General features: G+C 54.0%; 1 protein-coding gene across 1 annotated transcript in view; it reads right to left on the bottom strand.

Annotated features, from left to right (window-relative positions):
- Positions 1–6,546, bottom strand: part of EPHA10 (EPH receptor A10) — a 54,883-nt gene extending 48,337 nt beyond the window's left edge. Inside the window, exons 1-3 of the mRNA XM_054086511.1 lie at positions 6,282–6,546; positions 3,867–3,931; positions 1,600–2,269 (exon numbers count right to left, since the gene is read on the bottom strand). Coding sequence (XP_053942486.1) covers positions 1,600–2,269; positions 3,867–3,931; positions 6,282–6,543 — 997 coding nt within the window. The 5' untranslated portion in view covers positions 6,544–6,546. The remainder of the gene's footprint in view (positions 1–1,599; positions 2,270–3,866; positions 3,932–6,281) is intronic.
- Positions 6,547–16,816: the final 10,270 nt, after the last annotated feature.

The raw sequence follows: 16,816 nt of genomic DNA, 5'->3' as shown, positions 1-16,816 counted from the left end.
TGGAAGAATTTCCGCAGCCTGGGATGCTTTCATGAGAAATCTTTTCAAGTTATTCGCTCTGTGCTACGCTAAAAAAAAAACACTTTCAGCCCTTAAAAAAACCCTTTTCTGATATTTGACCAGACATCAGACGCTGCTCCAGTGAGAGTGACTAATGACCTGCTTTCTGGGAGAGGGGGGAGAAACTTAATTATGTCCATTAAATTACTTCAAATATTTTTCCTTAGAGAATATGAATTATTTAAACTCAACACAGAGAAACCTGAAACATTAGCAAAAGCCTTCTGGGACTCACTATGTAAATTCCCACTCCAAACAGATGGGGAAAGGATGGCGAGCTGCCACGCAGCCACTGAAGCAATGAACAGCGCTGAGATTTCAATTCCATCGCCTCAATAAGAGCCTTCTTAAGGAGGGCACCAAGCAAATAGCCACTACCCGGAGCGCTCGGAAAAAGCTTCCCACCACTCAGCACCATTGGCACAACTCAAGTCTGAAAAGCCCCAAGCAGCGACCGACGGACAGACCTGGTTCCTCACTCTCCTTCCATACCACGGGACCTTAAACACGGGGAATTCCACTTGTTGGGGAATTTTTTAGCTCTTTTTTCTCACAATGCATTTTTTTACCAGGTGAAACACAAGAGGGTCAAGGTCTGGGACCCCAGGTGCAGGCAGTGAAGGGTCTTTTCAGGCATATCTGACTGAAGAAACATCTCGCACACATCCCAGCCGGTGGTCTGAGCTCTCCTCCGCTCCGAGGAGCGCCGCGCACACCGCCAGGTAATAATCGATAGCAAATTACACCTTCTGGTGAAGAAAAGTCCCTGGGTGCTGATGGAGGGAGGAACGGTCGTTCCTGGGGTGGGAGATGAACACCCACCAAGCAGCCTCCGCTCGCCCAGGACCACTGCCTTGAGCTGCCTCCCAGCTCGATGCAGAGACAGCCGAGACCACGCTGTGCCAGGACCACGGTCCAAAGTGGGAAGGTGCCTGCAAGGAGGCTTCAGCCTGGCACCTCTCTCCTTCCAGAGGCTCACACACTCCAAGAGGAGAAGCGCGGCAGCCTGTATCCCACACGCTCAGCATCCATCCCATGCCTGGCTCTCACCTGCCTTTGAAAGCGAAATCAAAGTAGTCACAACACCAGGTTCGTTAGAGGAAAACCCATTAAGGCAGAGGCTATATCTGCTTTTACAGCTGTCATTAAACATAACCTTGCAAGTCGTAAAGTCACCAGATTAAGTTGCGTCCAGAGCATGACAATGGGGCTATTAATGTTCCAGAGTGATTTTATAGTTACGGATAAAGCCGTGGGAAACGCCTCGCTGTACTCAGAGCTTTGGTGCGTCTGCTCAGCCAACTCCGCGCTGCAGAGCAGCTACCGGCAACGCGCCCCATTTACCCAATTGCCACCCTGCAAATTAAGGTCTGGCTGTTAGCTGGGGAGCTGCAATCAACTAAAAGAAGCATATTGCTGACAAAAGGCAATTCCGCTTGCTTGAACTGCGCTCGGGCTCCAGGCAGACTGGAGCAGTCTGGCAGCAACCCGGACGGACACAGACAAGAGCTGCCAGAGGACACCGACGGTCACTTTTACCTCTGCAACCTCCGTCCTTCTCCTCAAAGCCGGGACCGCACGTGCACTTCCCGATGGGGACCAACCACTCGCCTTCCGCGCTGCAATGCATCCGAGGAGGATTATCCACATCGACTTCAGCGTGAGCAACACAAGTGCCTTTAACTTCCACCAAAGTCGCAAAGGCTGCCTCCGCCACCGTGTCTGGAAACACGGCCAGGTTCTGCACGGTGGCGAGGCACTTCTTGTAATAGACCCGCACGGAGACCAGTGCCACGCAGGCGCCCACATCCTGGAAACCCAAGTGGAAGCCTCTCTTGCTCAGGTGCCCAATCTCCCTCAACTCGGTGTTCAGCTTCATCTTCCGCTCACCCAGGTCGCCCTGCGTGAAGCTCTCATCGGCGGCAATGGTGTCGATCTTGGTGTGTTTGCTCTCACGGACGCGATGGCCCAGATCGGAGTCAGATTCGACGTAGTACAGATTGAAAGTCTCCTTGCAGGTACCCGTCACACCAGGGATGCTGTTACAGTCCCGCAGGGTGAACTTCAGCTCGATGAAGATCCTCTGGCCGTCGCGCCGGGCAATCCAGCCCGTCTGCAGCCAATTGTTCTGGTTTGGCTCCATGACATTGCAGACTTGGTACGTGCGTATCGGTTTGTAATTCTCATCCACACCGCTGATTTCTTCCCACTGAGGAAAGAACACAAAGGGCTGTAACAGCTCGAGAGCTGCCATGAGCAAGAACCAGCCGCCCCGGCAGAAACACACCGATCGGTATAAATATCACCACCACGGGGCTCTCCACCTACAGGGCATTATATCATCAGCGCTGACAGCCCTTAGCCCACCAAAACCACGAGCTGCCGAGCTGTGGTAACACCGTGGAGCTGCTGGACCGCTGAGCTTTCTGCAGAGGTGTAAACAGGGAGATGCAACCAGAAAGAAGGTGTTGGCGTCAGACCTTCTAAAATGAAGTCTAGTATGAAACCAGAGCTTTTCTTCCCCACACAGCCTTGGATCTTCCATCCCTGGGAAGGTGGACGTGCACGGCATTAGCACGCAGCATACCCAGAGAAGTCAAAGATCAGAGGATCATAGGCTCGTAGAATGGTTTGGGTGGGAAGGGACCTCAACGCCCATCCAGTTCCACCCTCTGCCATGGGCAGAGACACCTCCCACTGGATCAGGGGCTCCAAGCTCCATCCAACCTGGCCTGGAACCCCTCCAGGGATGGGGCAGCCACCACTGCTCTGGGCAATCTGTTCCAGGGCCTCCCCACCCTCATAGCAAAACATTTTTCCCTAAGATCTCATCTCAATCTCCCCTCTTTCACCCTCATCCTCTCCCTGCCCTCCCTGATCCAGAGCCCATCCCCAGCCTTCCTGGAGCCCCTCTCAGCACTGGAAGCTGCTCTAAAGTCTCCCCGGAGCCTAAGACGCCTGAGGAGATGTGACAGCGGTCACACCATCACACAAGGACAAATATCCTCATGAACAGCTGCAGCAGCTTCTGTGTCAGAAGTTTTAGCTGAAACAGGACAAATGCTCTGAGTGTGAGTGGAACGGTATTTCCCCAAAATTACCAGCAGAGATTCTGATTAGTGAAATGATGATTCAACCCACGCAGCCTCAAGGATGACCTGGCAGCTTCCCAAAGCAATTCTTTCTTGGGGTAAATTTATGCAAGATTGCCAAATGTACCCAAAACAGAGTTTCTTCTGCAGACAACAGCTGGGCAAAGCAGATGACTCTAGGATCTATCAATATTCCTTCTGAACACTTTGTTTCCATTCTGGAAAATGAACCCAAAGCCGGAAGAAATACAACTCTGCCTTTTCTAACGTGTTCTCCTTGAAACAGCTATGGACTGATGCTGACAGCAATGCAAGGACCCAAACAAATAAGCCCTACGAGATGCAGAGCTCCTGATAGTCCCAGTCCAACCATAGCCCTCTTCCAAGAGCTGAACCAGTCCCTGGCAGCTCACGCTGGTGTGCAAACTACAATACAAAGCCTTAACCACTTGGTGTTCATTTGCTTCTTACAAGAGTGTAAAATTCATTTGGATGAGGCGTTCCACACTGGTCCCACAGCACCAGCACTTCACTTCTTGCTCCACTCCCCTGGATTCCCAGCGCCGATCAACACGGCTGCTCGTGCTGGGCTGCCCACGTGCCAGAGTTCAAGGAGACCCCATGGCTGCCAGACCCATCCACTGGCTCCACGCGTGGTCTTCGGCTACGGCTGAGCACCAGCAGGCAAAGAGACAGTCCCAGCTCCACACTTACCCCGTTCGATGGGTGTGAGGTCCAGCCCAGTTCCGCTTGCGATTCCTTCGAGTCCAACAGGACAACTGCAGGGAAGACAACACGTTAGGAAGCAAAGTGACCCAGGAAACACGAGTGAATACTCACACAGCCATCCGTGGGGAAGCGCAGCGTCGTGCCGCGCACCTGCCTGAAGAGTGGCTCAGGTCCTGGAGCACGGAGAGCAGCTCCCACCCCACCCCACCTCCACCGGGCATCGCACGGAGCGTGACACAAAGCAAGACTCCCGCTGCAGAGCTCCAGGCTGCACATCCAGAGCAGACCTCACAGCTAGGCAGTTAGCACCCTAACCTAACGAGGATGATGTCCCAGAGAAGGCTGCGGTCCTTCCCTGCAGGATAATCCCTCCAACACCACCGGCCAATGCTACATCCATGCCCGTAGCATCGGTATCTCCGGGAACTGAATGGCACTGCTTGAAACAAGCCTCGCCTTGAAAGACCACGTCCCTTTTCCACAACACAGCTCATTCCCTGTTTGACAAGGAAGGGGGATTCTCCCCAAATCCACAGCCTCACCATCTGTCCACAGCCAGCGAGCAGAGACAACCCTGAATCAGCAAGTTGTCTCTTCTCAGCTTCACCACCCCGGGACGCATCTTTGGCCAATCCCTTCACAATCCAGGATGCTTTTCCTGGTGGAGGCACAGGTGGCTTTGTTTCCAAGATCCAAACAGGGATCAGGATGCTGGAGTCCCCTTGCCCTGGGACTAACCCAACCTGATAGGGACTCACAGAGCCCTGTCCCGCTCCTCCCACGGGTCTCTGCTGCCCCGGAGAGCAGCAGCACCAGGAGAGAAAGGGATGGAGAACACACCAGTACAAGACCCAACCTGCCAGTACAAGACCCGATCCCCAGATCTCAGTACGGGACCTGACCTGCCGGTACGGGACCAAACACGCCCATAACGGAACCAGCCTGTGGGTATGGGAGCGGAGCTGCCAGTACAAGACCCGATCTGCAGATATGGGACGCGATCAGCCGGTACAAGACCCAATCTGCTGGTACGGGACCGAACACGCCCGTAATGGAACCGACCCACGGGTACAAGAGCGGAACTGCCAATATAAGACCCGATCAGCCAGTACGGGACCTGATCAGCTGGTACGGGAGCAAACACGCCAATACGGGACCAAACACACAGATACGAGACCCAATCGGCCCGTATGGGAGAGAACACATTGGTACGGGAGCGGAGCTGCCAATACAAGACCTGATCCACTGGAACGGAACCTGAACAGCCCGTACAGGAGAGAATACACCGGTACGGGACCCGATCCGCCCGTAGGGGAGAGAACACACCGGAACAGGATCTGATCTGCCCGTATGAGACCCGATCCGCCCATACGGGAAAGAACACAGCGGAATGGGACCTGATCCGCCCGTATGGGACCCGATGCACCCATATGGGAGAGAACACACCAGAACAGGACCTGATATGCCCGTATGGGACCCGATCCACCCGTACCGGAGAGAACACAGCGGAATGGGACCCGATCCGCCCGTATGGGAGATAACGCGCCGGTACGGGACCCAGTCTGCCCGTAAGGGAGCGGAGCTGCCAGTACAAGACCCGATCAGCCAGTAGGGGACCCGATCCGCCGGTACGGGAGCAAACACGCCGGTAGGGGACCCGATCCACCCGTAAGGGACCCGATCAGCCCGTACAGGACCAAACACGCCACTACGGGAGCGGAGCCGCCGGTACAAGACCCGATCCGCCGCTTACAGGACGTGACCAGCCGGTACCGGAGCGAACCCGCCGGTAAAAGACCCGATCCATCGGTTATGGGACCTGACCAGTCGGTACCGGAGCGAACCCGCCGGTACAAGACAATACGGGACCTACGCCGCTTACGGGACCTGACCAGCCGGTACAAGACCGATCCACCGCTTACGGGACCCGACACGCCGCTTACAGGACCTGACCAGCCGGTACCGGAGCGAACCTGCCGGTACAAGACCTGATCCGCCGGTTATGGGACCGGACCAGCCGGTACGGGAGCGAACCCGCCGGTATAAGCCCCGATCCGCCGCTTATGGGACGTGACCCGCCGGTACAAGCCCGGACACGCCGCTTCCAGGACCTGACCAGTCGGTACGGGAGCGAACACGCCGCTACAAGCCCGGACACGCCGCTTACGGGGCCGTGACCAGCCGGTACCGGAGCGAACCCGCCGCTATAAGACCCGATCCACCAGTTACGGGACCTGACCGGTCGGTACAACCCCCGACACGCCGCTTCCAGGACCTGACCAGTCGGTCCTGGAGCCAACCCGCCGGTACAAGAGCTGATCCGCCGGTTACGGGACCGGACGCTCCGGTAGTGGCGAGAACGCGCCGGTCCACCCCGTCCCGGTGCCCTCCCCGGCTCACCCTGCTCGGCGGCGGCGCGGGGCAGCCCCGGGAGCAGCAGGGGCAGCACCGGCAGCAGCGGCGGCAGCACCGGCAGCAGCAGCACCGGCACCGGGAGAAGCGACGGCAGCACCGATAGAAACACCGGGAGGAGCGGCAGCAGCAGAGGTAAAAGGGGCAAAACCAGCTGCAGCACCGGCGGCACCACGGGTGGGGGCAGCAGCACCGGCAGCGGCGGCAGCAGCGCCCCGGGGAAGCCACCGCCGCCACCCGCTGTCGCCATGGTTCCACCGGCTCGGAGCTCCCCGCGCCGCCGCCACCGCCGCCGCGCTCCGGCTGCCCCTCCCCGCCCCGACCCCGCTCCGCCAATCACCGGCACCGGGGCGAGGCCGCTGGGCAGCCCGGCCAATCCCTGCCCGCCGCCGGGGCAGCAGGCGGGGCGACAGGGGGAGGAAGGGGGGGTCTGTTCACTCTGAAGCCGACTGATTCCCGGCCGGAGCGGGCTGAGCTCGGGGGGTGCCGGGCACCGCTGCTGAGGTGGGAGTTGGTTTAGTGGCAGATAGGAATGGATGGATTTGATGATCTAAGAGGTGTTTTCCAACCTGGTGATTCCATGAGTACAGTCTCTGTGGAAGCCGAGGGGCTGCTGGGGCGCGGGCAACCGTTGTTGGTCATAGAATCATGGAATGGTTTGAGTTGGAAGGACCTCAAAGCCCATCCAGTGCCACCCCCTGCCATGGGCAGGGACACCTCCCACTGGATCAGGGGCTCCGAGCCCCATCCAACCTGGCCTGGAACCCCTCCAGGGATGGGGCACCACCACTGCTCTGGGCACCCTGGGCCAGGGCCTCCCCATCCTCATAGCAAATCATTTCTCCCTAAGATCTTACCTCAATCTCCCCTCTTTCACCTGAAAACCGTTTCCTCTTGTCCTATCCCTTCTCTCCCCAATCAAGAGCTCCTCCTCAGCTTTCCTGGAGCCTCTTCCAGCACTGGAAGCTGCTCTAAGGTCTCCTCACAGCCTTCTCTTCTCCAGGCTGAACAACCCCAACTCTCTCAGCCTGTCCTCGTATGGAAGGTGCTCCAGCCCTCGGGTCATCTTTGTAGCCTCCTCTGGACCCGTTCCAACAGCTCCACCTCCTTCTCTTCGTTGAGGATTCCAGAACTGGACACACTCCTCCAGATGAGGTCTCCCCAGAGAGGAGCAGAGGGGCAGAATCCCCTCCCTCCCTGCTGCCCACGCTGCTTTGGACGCAGCCCAGGACACGGTTGGTTTCTGGGCTGTGAGCGCACGTTGCCGGGAAAGCTGGTGGGGGCACAGCCCTGCGGGAGAAGAGCAGTGCCCTGTGCCTACTCTTTAACACCTTATGGTGCTCGACACCAAAGTCTGGGTTCTGCATTGCCTCACACACACAGAAGTTCGCTGGAGAAGGGATCCAACTGACACCTGCTGCCAATCAGACTCCAATTAGCACACTGCATAATAAGATTAATTAGATATGGTGATTGCAGTTCATTTGCCTCGTGCCCCAGCTTCCAAGAACTCTCTTCCTGAAGTCAATAAGACAACCCATGTGAATACATTTAACCATATGTCAAAGTCCCTGTGGGATCGGGAATCACAGTACGGTTCGGGTTCAAAAGGACCTTAAACCCATCCAATTCCAACCCCCTGCCATGGGCAGAGACATCTCTCACCGGAACACTCAAAGCCAGCAGCTTCCAGCACTCCCCTTCCCCCTCAAAGCACCGACCCCCCTACATATTCCAGCCCAGCCCCCCAAAAACCACCATTCAGCTGCCACGGTGGCCTGGAGAGACCCATGAGGAGATGCAGACAACCCAGCAGGATGCTTGAACCTGGAGGCTGTTTCCAGCTCTCCCTCCATCTCTCAGTCCCTCTGGAAACACAGTCACTACCTTTTCTCTGTATTAACTTGACTGGCTGGAAAACCCCATCCTTTTATAGAATCATAGAATCGCTTGGTTGGAAAAGATCTTTGAGATCATCCACTCCAACCATACTCATCCACTACTAAAGCATCCTTGAGAACGTCGTCTACCAGTCATTTAAATCCCTCCAGGAATGGGGACTCCAGCACCTCCCTGGGCAACCTGTAATCTTCTCAGGGCTCTTTCCAACCGGGAGAGCTGAGCTTGGACCGACGCTTTGCTGCGGTGCTGCCACAGTGCTCCCGTGCTTCCAGCTTGGCTGATGCTCCCACCTCGTACCTTCAACCCAAGAGCTCCCGGTGAGCCCAGGGGAGAGCCCTGGTGATGGAGATCACAAGTTCATACGATTAAAATTCTCCCTCTGACACATTACAGGGCAGGGAAGCAAAAGACAGGGTTTATTTATGATCTTCCTCAAGTGGAAACCAGAAGTGACCCATTATTATGGGAGATTTTTCAAGCCACCCAGGAAGCAAAGTGATATTTAGTTGTCGTTAAAGGCTCATAACTGCATAACAATTTCATGCTATGTTAACTTCTAGGTTTTCTTTCGCATCTAAATTTTTAAGGAGTAAAATAGAAAAACCCCGGCACTTGACCTTTAATCACAGTTATTTGTGTGATCACTCAAGTGTGGGAAAAAGCTAGTTTGTGCTTGAAAGATGCCCTTTAAAACTAGATTGCTCTAATATGACACACGACTCGCATGGTGTAATATATGGGATCTCGCTTAGCAGCCTCTGGGGCACATCAGCCTTCCATTTAGTATTCATGCACAGGATCTTGCTGCTGGGACGATGGAAGGTATTAATGTCACGAAGCAAATCGATACAGACCCCTGGGAGACCTCCATTCACCGCCGAGAGACCTCCGGGAGGGGCACAACTCCGCAGCATTGAAGCAGGAAAGAGTATTTTCAATGTATACAGAGGATTTGATGTTAGAGATAACGTTTCACTAAAAGAAGAGTATGTCATCCTAATCGAGCACAAAGCTTTTCCATTTATCTGATATATTATTCCAAGCACTTATAAAAGCTTAATATTAGAACAGCCAGAGGTATTTTAATTACGGTTTTGAAGGATTGTGTTGGTTTGGGGGAAATGATCTCATGAATTTTTCTTTGGCAAGACCGGATGACTAAACACCATCGCTGGGGTGAAGGAAACGGAGCAGCCTCTTAAATAGAAACTATTGGATTTATTCATTCCCAGGCAGAGCTGATGACCACGCGTGGACCTCAGAGCCCAAAACCGGGCTGCGGCACAGCCAAGTTTGCGCCAAGACCATCACCCACCAGGCTAGGGGGATGCTGGCAGAGAAGAACAAGCCAGCAACCTCCTCGGGCACCACCACCATAACAAGAAACCAGTTTCTGAAGGTAAAAGAAGAGGAATACGTCCTGGTCACCTCCGTCCCTCACATCCAGCACTCAGGCTACTTCTCTTACCCCACTCCTGAGTTTTCCCACAGCCACAAGATGAGCCTGGAGAGACAAAAGTGGGAAAGCAAAGACACAGTTTCTCACAGCATTCTGCTTCAGAAACTGTCAGCCTCTGGCCTGGACAGGCGCACACTCTCCTGGGTTGAAAACTGGTTGGATGGCCCAGAGAGTGGTGGTCAATGGACTTAACTCCAGCTGGAGGTTGGTCACCAGTGGGGTTCCTCAGGGCTCAGTGCTGGGTCCAACCCTGTTCAATGTCTCTATCAATGACCTGGATGAAGGCATTGAGTGCACCCTCAGCAAGTTTGCAGATGACACTAAGCTGGGTGGAAGTGTGGATCTGCTGGAGGGTAGGGAGGCTCCAAAGGGATCTGAACAGGCTGCACCGCTGGGCCGAGACCAATGGGATGAGGTTTAACAAGGCCAAATGCCGGGTCCTGCACTTGGGGCACAACAACCCTATGCAGTGCTACAGACTGGGGGAAGAGTGGCTGGAGAGCTGCACGGAGGAGAAGGACCTGGGGGTGCTGGTTGACGGTGGCTGAACATGAGCCAGCAGTGTGCCCAGGTGGCCAAGAAGGCCAACGGCATCTTGGCTTGTATCAGAAATGGGGTCACCAGCAGGGCCAGGGAGGGGATTCTCCCTCTGTACTCGGCACTGGTGAGACCGCACCTTGAGTACTGTGTTCAGTTCTGGGCCCCTCACCACAAGAAGGATGTTGAGGCTCTGGAGTGTGTCCAGAGAAGAGCAACGAAGCTGCTGAGGGGCTGGAGAACGTCTGACGAGGAGCGGCTGAGAGAGCTGGGGTTGTTCAGCCTGGAGAAGAGGAGGCTGAGGGGAGACCTTATTACTCTCTACAACTGCCTGAAAGGAGGTTGTGGAGAGGAGGGAGCTGGGCTCTTCTCCCACTGACAGGGGACAGGACAAGGGGGAATGGCCTCAAGCTCTGTCAGGGGAGGTTCAGGTTGGATATCAGAAAAAAATTCTTCATGGAAAGAGTCATCGGCACTGGAACAGCTGCCCAGGGAGGGGGTCGAGTCGCCTTCCCTGGAGGTGTTTAAGGAACGGGTGGATGAAGTGCTGAGGGACATGGTTTAGGGAGTGTTAGGAATGGTTGGACTCGATGATCCAGTGGGTCCTTTCCAACCTGGTGATTCTGTGACGCCTGGTTATCCATGCTCCAGATTGCCTTGGAAACTTGTGCAAAGTTTCTGTTGTTTCTGGGGCCAGCACAGCCCAGAAAAGGTGCAATCCCCCGAGCTGAGCTATTACCTGCTGTAAGCGGAGATGGAGAGACAGTTTTGAAATCACGGTGAAAATAACCCTCCCGGAAAAGAAAAAGAAAAAAAAAAAAAAATCAATACAAACACCAAGGAAAGAGGATCAGAATCCGAAACCATCAATTCCTGAGATAAAGAGTTGAAAGTCTCAGTGGGAGGACAAGGCAGATCTGGGCTAAAAACAAAACTTCGTTTCTTTTGCTGACAAATGACTCGTTACACCAAAGGACAAAGGAGCCGGGAGGATGCGGGCCTCGCTCTGCGGCGCTAAGAGCTGCCCTTGAAGACGGAAGGAGCAGGCAGAAACCTCACAGATGCTTTTGCACCTCTCCTTCCTCTTCCACACTTGAAAGGATTTTCTTACAATGGAAAACAAGGGATTTGTGCAATTTCGTGCTGTTTCGGGCATGTCACAAGCTCCAGGATGGGTTTTGCAGCTTCTGCTGTGATGATGCCAAAGTCAGAACAGGACAGGCAACAGCGCAAATCTATCGGGCATTAAAGAAATATCCTGCACAGCAAAGCGGCAGAGTTAGCGTGGCTCGAACGATCTGCGCTGTGTGCCCTCCGTGCCTCGCCAATCCGCTGCCCCCGGCTGATCCCGGGGCTCAGACACCGCTTCCCAAGAGGACCACGCTCCGTTGGCAGCCAGTGCCTTCCCAGCCTGCTGCCGACAGCGCCATCTCATCCCTGCGCCATCTCCTCTCTGCTAACCGCTAGAAATCACGGCGAAAATAGAAGTTAACCTAAAGCTTCCCCATAAATTCCATTAACAAAGCTGCCCAGCCCTACATCACGGGCTGCGAAAGGAAAATACTCTGTGTATTAACTCCTTCTGCCCCCCTGCATTGTTTGTCTGAAAATAAAAGCAAGCAGAACAATGCATTTGTTTTTAACAGCTTCATTTGTCTGTCAGATGTGCTCTTTGCTTCAGGATCTCTGTACTATAAATGTTTTGCAGCAGCTCTTTAGCTTTTAAGGTAATCACATAAAAGATCCTTGACTAGCTAAAGGCAGCTGATCTGGGTAAATGCCTTTAAGCATCTTTACATTTCTTGCTAATGGATTTCTAGGCAGCCCACAGAGATCCAAGTTCTAGAAAATAATGTATAATATAGCGGCTAATTTTTTGAAATGCCTCGCATTTGTCACACGCGGAGAAAATCCAGAGCTCCAGGCAGCGCAAGATCGTTGCACTTATATAAGTAATACTCCTTTCTGTCATCATCAACGTGAAACTCAGTCTTTCGGAGGGGGCAAAGACCCATTCAGTGCTAAACTCCAACTTAACTGCAGACAAATTATCACATGCTATTAATTAGAGGCAGACAGGAGGGATCCAGGCGCTGCAGTTTGGTGGCAGAATCTGAAGGGCAAGCCAAGGCATTTACTGAGCTTGGGAATTGTGCGTGGAAAACATTACCCTCTTCCCACCTCTCATCACGCTCGGGGAGCCACAGGAGGGCTCGGGGAGAGCGATGCTTTCTGCTATAGGGAACCATGGAGCTGGCAAAGGCAAGAGGCGAGGGGAAATGATTTTGGAGAAGCAGCTCTGCCCTGGTGCCCCATCCCTTCCTGCCTCTCTACCTGCTGCCCTCAGCGCCGGGCACAGCCCCATCCCATATTTCCAAGCAGGGTCCAGGGCTCATGGAGCATCGCCCGCAGCCCAGAGGAATGCTACAAGGACCCAACGCAGGTAAGCTTATGGTCCTTGGACAAAACTCTGGTGCTCTTTCTTATTGCCTCTATGCCCAACAGCTCTCTTTGTTTCGCTCCATCCTCTGCTGGGACTCACCCCAGCGCAGCCTGAGCCGCTGCCATCCTGCCATGGTCCTGCCTGGCTGTCTCCATCCCCAGTCACACCAGTGGCTTTGGCAGGGGTGGTGGGAGCTGCAGCAGCCGTGCAGGAGCAGGGAACACCGTGCCTGGCTGCTATTCCTTGGGACTTTCATCCTCTCTCTCTGTGTGCAAAGGGCTGGAAGCCACCTGCCTTCCCAGCCCTGCTGAGAAGAAACAGAAGCCGAGCGCCCATGCACTTACCCTGCAGGGCAAGGACAAGGAGTGAGGGGTGTTCTCACAGACTGTGTCGCCTCTCCTGGAGTCGAGGGGTTTGGAAAGGCTCCTGGTGCTCAGCAGCATTCCCAGGACCCAGACATCCCGGTGTGCCCCAGCCCAGGCTGGGTGCAAGCCTTCACGCTGCCTTCAGCTCCAGTCACAGAACCCCTGTAAGAGAAAAAGCACCTATTTTAAGAGCTGTCTGATGTAATTATCTCTGTGGAGGAGGAAGCAAAGGATGTACAAGTGCAGATGGGCCACCTAATTCTGCAGATTCATTAGAAGCATTAACTGGAATCCCTGTGCTGTTCCCAGGGGACTCAGACCCACAGCTACGCAGCTCGGTGTCGGTGACAGGTGGAGATGGGGGTGCAGAGACAGAGCCAGTGCTGAGAGCACGAGGCCAACAAAGCCACCAGCTGCTTGGGAGAAGGCAACTCAGCACCCTCCAGCTCTCCTTTGGTGGCATCTGAAGCATCTCCAGCCCCTGCAGCTCCCAGGGCTCTGCTCCGGCTCTCCCAACCCCTCCTGCCCTTCCACAACCCTAAGCTGGGGGTCAGGCAGAAACCCACCCACCACCCAGATAGGTAATTAGTATCAGAAAGGAGATTTTGAAGGATTACAAATAAACAAAAGGAAGCAATTATCTGATAGGAGGTTTCTGTCAGAGTCACACAATGGCATATAAATTACTGAGGCAGGAGAGCTGGGGGAGCCCTGGCCTCGACAAAGCCAGACGAATCCAATCCCAGCGCAGCCACGGCAGAACTCAAAGCCTCACGTGGGTCCGATGTGGGGCTGGAACACATGGAGGAGAACGAACTACTCGTTTGCATTCATGACAGTTTGCATTCGCCCAGCTCTGTCCCAGCACAGGGAAGGTTCAGCTCAGTTTGCCCCTTTCTGAGTAAATTATTGCTGCTGGCTCTGCTCTCAAAGGTCCCTCCAACCCAAGAGCTGCTGGGCCAGTGTGCAAGGCACAGAGCTCCACCTCTAACCCATGGAAACCCATCCTAATGGCCCAGTAGCTCCAGTATTTTGCATGGAGCAGGGGAGGTTGCTGCTTGTCAGGAGAAGGGACCAGCCAGAGGAGCTTCTGTCACGGCTGATCTTGGTGCCCAGCACCTCCTGCGCTGCACAGACCCTGTCCTCCATCAGCCACAGCGCCACTCATCCCCAAACATCCCATGCAGGTGACAGCCAGGGCACTGGGACATCCCCTGGAGGTCATAAAAGTCCCCCTTGACCGGCCACCAACAGTAGGTCCAACACTTCCTTGGGTGGCATTGAGCAAGGGGGAATTTTGGTGCTAATAGAAAAGTCATTTAGAGCTCAACAGGAATCCAGTTGTAATTTAGCACCAATTAATGTCCAATTACATCAAGTAAACATATTGAATTTGGGATTGTGTCCTGCCCCACCCATTCAGTCACTTCTGAGCACCAGGATCAGAAATACCAACCTGCCCTCCCGGAGCCAACGAGCACAAGCACTGGGGCCAATGCCACCCCCAGGAGGACCCCAGAACCTCCCGGAGCCAATGCCATCCCTGACACGACCCTTCTCCACACTCAAACAGCCCCTCTGCTTCTTCAACTTTCACTCTGGTTGAAAGAGAGAATTACAGACTGAGAGCTCAGGTGTCTGAGCCTCTGAGAGCCGAGGTCTGGGATAGAAATGATGATACACCTCAAGTATAATGGTGCAAACAACCATTATCATAATTTTGATACCAATTATGTGTAATTTGAACAAAGGAGTTGTCCTAGCTTTGATTTGCTCTCCTTGTATTCCTGGCTGGTTTCATTAAAATCACTTATAGCGATTTGCAGCAGTTCTGTTTGAAGTGCTGTCATTAGGATTTTCATTTTCAGTGGCGTCGGAAATAATTTCACAGCAGGCTGTTTATGTTTTACAAAGGGATCTGCAGCGGGTGGCCATCACTCATGGTCACACACGTTTCAGACAGAGTGGTTCTGGTGGCCGTACAGCTGTGCGAGGCAAGTGGCTGGCCTCGAGAGATGGGAAGGATGCTCCAGAGTGGCTACGGCTGAAGCCAGTGCCTGCCCTGGTGCCAAGCTCTCGCTGCAGCCCACGCTCTTCCCAGACCTCTCTTGACTGCTCAAAGCAGCGCTGTGCTGAATTTAGAACCCAAACCTTTCTAAATGTGAAGACTAAGTAAGTACCAGGCTGGATCGTGCTGCTTCCGAGGGGATCTACAGCTCCGTGCTGCATCCCTGAGCTCCATCCTGCATCCCTGTGCAGCTCCAAGGGGTGACCCCAAAGTCCCAGCCCACCTCAGGTGTGGATTTCTCTGTTTCAGTGTCTCCCCTATTTGTTAAGAGCTTTAAGGCTCTGTGGTTAATCATAGACTCATAGAATAGTTTGGGTTGGAAGGGACATTAAAGCTCATCCAGTTCCAACCCCCCTGCCATGGGCAGGGACACCTCCCACTGGATCAGGTTGCACCAAGCCCCATCCAACCTGGCCTGGAACCCCTCCAGGGATGGGTCAGACACAACTGCCCTGGGGAACCTGTTACTCACCACTCTCAGAATGAAGAAATTCTTCCTTCTGTCCAGTCTAAATCTGCCCCTCTCCAGTTTATACCCATTCCCCCTTGTTCTATCCCCATAAGCCTTTCTGAACAGCCCCTCTCCAGCTTTCCTGGAGCCCCTTCAGGTACTGGAGGGTCACTCTAAGATCTCCTCAGAGCTTTCTCTTCTCCAGGCTGAACAACCCCAACTCTCTCAGCCTGTCCTCAGGCAGAAGGTGCTCCAGCCCTCGGATCATCTCCGTGGCCACACCTGGACCCGTTCCAGCAGCTCCATCTCCTTCTTATGTTGAGGATTCCAGAACTGGACACAATCCTCCAGATTAGGTCTCCCAAGAGAGGAACAGAGGGGCAGAATCCCCTCCCTCGCCCTGCTGCCCACGCTGCATAACCACCAAGAGGTCTAACTCTCTTGGCGCCTCAATCAAGTGGCAGCAAACACCCCGTAACAACAACGGCACAGAAATTACGGCACTGAGATGCAGTGGATATCCTGCGGGGTAAAAGCTGCTCCTTCTCCTACTCATTAGGCAACCCAAGATGCAAGTTGCGTGACACACCGATGAAGAAGGACATCCCAGGACTCACTCAGTGACTCAATCACCAATTATCCCTTAGTCACGGTGTGAGGGTGATGGGCAGGTCACGCAGAGCCAGGCTTTTGCATTTGTCCATGCTAAAAGAGGATAATATACTTTGCAAATGCTAATTAGCAATTTTACTCCAGCTGGGGTGAATTCCTAGATGCATTTCGCACTCCAGGACTCAGCACATGGATAGACTCTAAATAAGGCACCAGCATGGTATGTCCAGCTCTATTAAAGCTCTCCGGTAATTACGGAGCGCTTGGTGCTCAGCGGAGAGCTGGATGGCTTCCCACATCCATGGGGACCTCTACTTCACCTGCCTCTATGTCAGGGTGGATGAAGCCCCCAGAGAGAGACCACCAGGCGCTGGTCACACTGTCCCATCCAACACCTACCATAGCTCTGTCCTAGTGATGGAGAGAGGGATCCTCCCCAACCAGCACATCCAGCGCTGCTCTCAGCCTGCCGGAAAGAGAATCGAGGGAAAAAAGCCTCCAGCTTGGGGAAGCAATAAATTCATATTCATTACAACAATGCAGTGGTGTCCCAGGGTGAGATGCCATGCAGGTTTACAAAAATACTGCTTAAATAAACAGAAAGGGAGGAAACGCCGGAGAGAGCGTCCAATCTGCATTATAATTAGGGGAAAGAATAACAAATGGCAGAAACAACCTGTTCCCAA

This window comes from Cuculus canorus, chromosome 22 (genome assembly GCF_017976375.1).
Source record: "Cuculus canorus isolate bCucCan1 chromosome 22, bCucCan1.pri, whole genome shotgun sequence".
In the NCBI taxonomy this organism is placed as follows: Eukaryota; Metazoa; Chordata; class Aves; order Cuculiformes; family Cuculidae; genus Cuculus; species Cuculus canorus.
Note: the sequence above shows the minus strand (reverse complement) of the source record. Positions and strands in the feature narration are given on the sequence as shown.